At 66.7% G+C, this 3,419-nt stretch overlaps 1 protein-coding gene across 1 annotated transcript; it reads right to left on the bottom strand.

Moving 5' to 3' along the window:
• Positions 1-268: 268 nt before the first annotated feature.
• On the bottom strand, positions 269-2,360 carry FGF4 (fibroblast growth factor 4). Its single transcript, XM_072791845.1, has 3 exons — positions 2,021-2,360; positions 1,385-1,488; positions 269-850 (listed from the first exon to the last, which is right to left on the bottom strand). Exons 1-3 carry the CDS (start codon positions 2,358-2,360, stop codon positions 674-676), a joined length of 621 nt encoding a protein of 206 aa, XP_072647946.1. The 3' UTR covers positions 269-673.
• Positions 2,361-3,419: the final 1,059 nt, after the last annotated feature.

The raw sequence follows: 3,419 nt of genomic DNA on the forward strand, positions 1-3,419 counted from the left end.
GCTGTGGCTGAGCCAAAAAAGGAAAACAGGAGTTTATAAAGTTGTCTAAGAGTCTCCCCCATCGGGGAGATGGAGGAAGATTGACTACAGAAAAGTTCAAAGGTCAGTCTTGGCAGATCTAAAAACAGAGTGACAGTGGTGCACTCCCACAGTGCATTTTCTGTACCCGAAGTAAGGCGATATGTCCCGATGAATAGCAACAGGGCACAAAGGAGCGGGGCGCCGGAGGATGCTAGGAGCAGAGCCAGGGCTGGGAGGGTCCTTAGCTGGCTCCATGGCCCCAGGAAGGCCCCTCCAGACACAGAGATGCTCAGCACCACAGTACAAGGGACCGTGCAAAGCAGGGTTGAGACTGGAGTCTGACGTCACCGTTTTTAAAAACACAGAGTAGCAGCACACTTGTGACAACTTTTTGACAAGTTAAATAAATCCAGTGGAAAGGTCTTCACCGGTCTTACTAGAAAACTCAGGGTTGGTTTTTTTTTTTCTTTTCTTTTCTTTTTTTTTTTCTCCAGAAAAATACAAAACACACCCACAGAACCATAAATAATTTGGTGGCGATATATACACATTTAAATAATTAATTTAAATATCTTACACCTACTCTGGCATTAAATTGTCCATCTGGAGAAAGTCTCCTGAGCATTGGGAAACTGAGGCAGGATGCCTGGAGTCACAGCCTGGGGAGGAAGTGGGTGACCTTCATGGTGGGGGACACTCGGCTCCCTTTCTTGGTCTTCCCGTTCTTGCTCAGGGCAATGAACATGCCCGGGTACCTGTAGCACTCGTAGGCATTGTAGTTGTTGGGGAGCAGGATCTCTTTGAACTTGCACTCCTCGGTGAAGAAGGGCTGGGAGGGAGAAGGGACAGAGTCAGGTGGGGCCACCTCCTGGCCAAGGAACCCTGAGGGTCACTTGTCAGGGGCTCCTTTCTGGCCAAGCCCTGATCTGGCTGAGAGAAGTTGAGGTGCCAAGACCCCCATAGGGTGAGAAGACCAAGGTGACCAGCCCACAGCAGTTGGTGCTCCAGCCACCTGCTCAGCACCTGGCGGCCAGAGAATCTCCTACCAGAGACTGCAGTCCTGCCTGCTGGAACCCACCGGTGAGAGGCTACAGAGAAGGCCTGGTATTGGCACCTCTTAATGGACTAGGAGGTGCCACGCGGGGATGGCAGAGACCTCATTGTTCCTGTCTTGGGTCTCTGCCCCTTGTTTGGACGGCCTGGGTCACCCGCACGGCCGCAGAGTACTTGTGTTTGGGGGGGAGGTGCCAGTCCTGTGACCCACCAGTCCCACGATCCGGGCTCCAGGCATACACAGGCCGGCCTGGAAGACTCCGGATCCTCCCGCGCTGCCGGGTGCTCTGCTGGCCCTCGCGGTACTCACCGAGCCGTACAGCTTGCCCTTGCTGCTCATGGCCACGAAGAACCGGCTGGCCACGCCGAAGATGCTCACCACGCCCCGCTCCACCGGCGAGAGCTCCAGCAGGCCTGGGGGCGGGGCGCGGGTCACTCCCGGGCAGGGGACCCTGGCCCGCCCCAGCCGTTCCGGAACCCCCTCGGGCCGCGGGCCACCGGGACCCCGTTTCTGGGGGCGGGGGTGGATGTAGAGGGGCCCCGGAGCCCGGCGTGCGCGGGTGCGCACTGGCTGGCCTCCCGACCCGGCCCCGCGGCGGCCGCGCCCAGTCCCGGGCAGCAGGAGCCGGGTGGCCCCCAGGGTCCCCGAGCCGGGCCGACCCGGACGCGCTTCTCGGGCCCCGCGGGCGCAGGCGCTGGAATTCGGCACCCAGAGCCGGGGCTTCCGAAGGCGGGGAGGCGGGGCCCGTTCGCCCCGGTGCGCAGAGACAGTCGCCGCCGGACTCCGGGGCCGCGGATGCCTCTGTCCCTGCGGGGGGGACCGGAACCGGAGTCCGTCCCGGTTCCCACGGCCGCCGGCAGGTGCCAGCCGGGGCCTCCGCGTGCGGGTCGGAAGGGGCAGCCGTGCCCGGGGCCCCCACCCTTCGCGCCGGCGCGCCCCACTCACTGTCGCTCGTGTCCGCGTGCACGCCGCCGATGCGGCCGTCGGGGAGCACCTGGAGGTGGAAGCCGATGCCCACGTTGCAGTAGAGCCGCCGCAGCCGCTTGATGCCCAGGAGGTAGTCGCCGGCGCCGCTCTGGACGGCCGCCTCCTTGGGCTGCGCGGCCACCGGCAGGCGCGCCAGCGAGCGCACCACCAGGCTCTCCCAGCGGCGCTCCAGCTCGGCGCCCAGCGTGCCGTTGGGGGCGGTGGGGGCGGCGGCGCCCCCGCGGCCGGCCCAGGGCGCCAGCACCGCCAGCAGGACCGCCGGGAGCAGCGCCGCCGCGGCCGCCCCGGGCCCCGCCATCCCCGCCCTCGGGCCGTGCGCCCGGGAAGCCGCGGGGCCGAGCTGCGCCTGTGGCGGCCCGCGGGAGCGCACGGCCGGGACTCGGTGCGGAGCGCGCGGCCGCAGGCGGAGCGGGAGGCGAGGCGCGGGGCCCCCGGGCGCCGGGGCTACCCGGGCTGCATGGAGCGGCGGGCGGCGGGCGGCGGGCGGGACGCGCGGCCGGGCTGGGACCCTGCGGAGCGGTGCGCGCCTCCCTGCGCGCTGGGCCGGCCGCTGCCGAGCCGCTATATATAGCCGGGCGCCCCCTCCTACTCCCGCGGGGGGCCGTTCGCGCTCGCCTGGGCGCCCGGGGCGCTGTGGCGCTCGCGGCCGGTCGCAGGCCGCCTGCCAATCAGGGCTGGGGGAGGGGAGGCGGCCGGGACGAGCGCCGCTAGTGCCACCTGGAGGGTCCCCGGCCCCCACCCCGGGCTCCGCGGGCTCGCCGACCTGTTGGTCCCGCCCCTCGCGTCTCCTGCGCCCCTGCCTTCCAGCCGAAGTTTTGCCTTCCGCACTTTGTCCCTGCGGTCTCCTTCTCGCCTCTGCCTGAGCCGCTTGAGTGCTGCGCGAAGCGGGCACCCTCAGGGCCCAGCAGCCACCCCTGGCGCCCGGACTCTCGGGGACTCTCCGGAACCTGGTTCCTTTGCTGGCACCATGCAGACCCGCCTCGGTTTGGGGGGTAGGTTAGGGTAACCAGTAACGCGAAAGGTCGGAGGCTGGGGGCAGGTACGTGTCCCCTGCACTGGGGCGGATGCAGAGATGGAGTTCTGCGAGCCAGGTAGAGGCATCCCCCAGCAAGGTGCTTCCAGTGGACGCTGCTAAGGGAATGCAAGGCGGTGAGGCGGTGGGGGTGCACCCAGGAGAGGCCACAGCCTTGCACCTTCTACATGCTGCCTCCTCCATGCAAGGACAGGTGGCAGGGCTCAGGGCCATACAGGACATTCACGGCTCCCTCCCCTCTGATTCGCAGGAGGAATAGTCAAGTGCTGTAGCTGGAGGCCCCCCATCCGGTGGGGACCCAGGCCAAGCCTCTGGAGCACCACA

The sequence above is a fragment of the Canis lupus genome, chromosome 21 (assembly GCF_048164855.1).
Source record: "Canis lupus baileyi chromosome 21, mCanLup2.hap1, whole genome shotgun sequence".
NCBI lineage: Eukaryota > Metazoa > Chordata > Mammalia > Carnivora > Canidae > Canis > Canis lupus.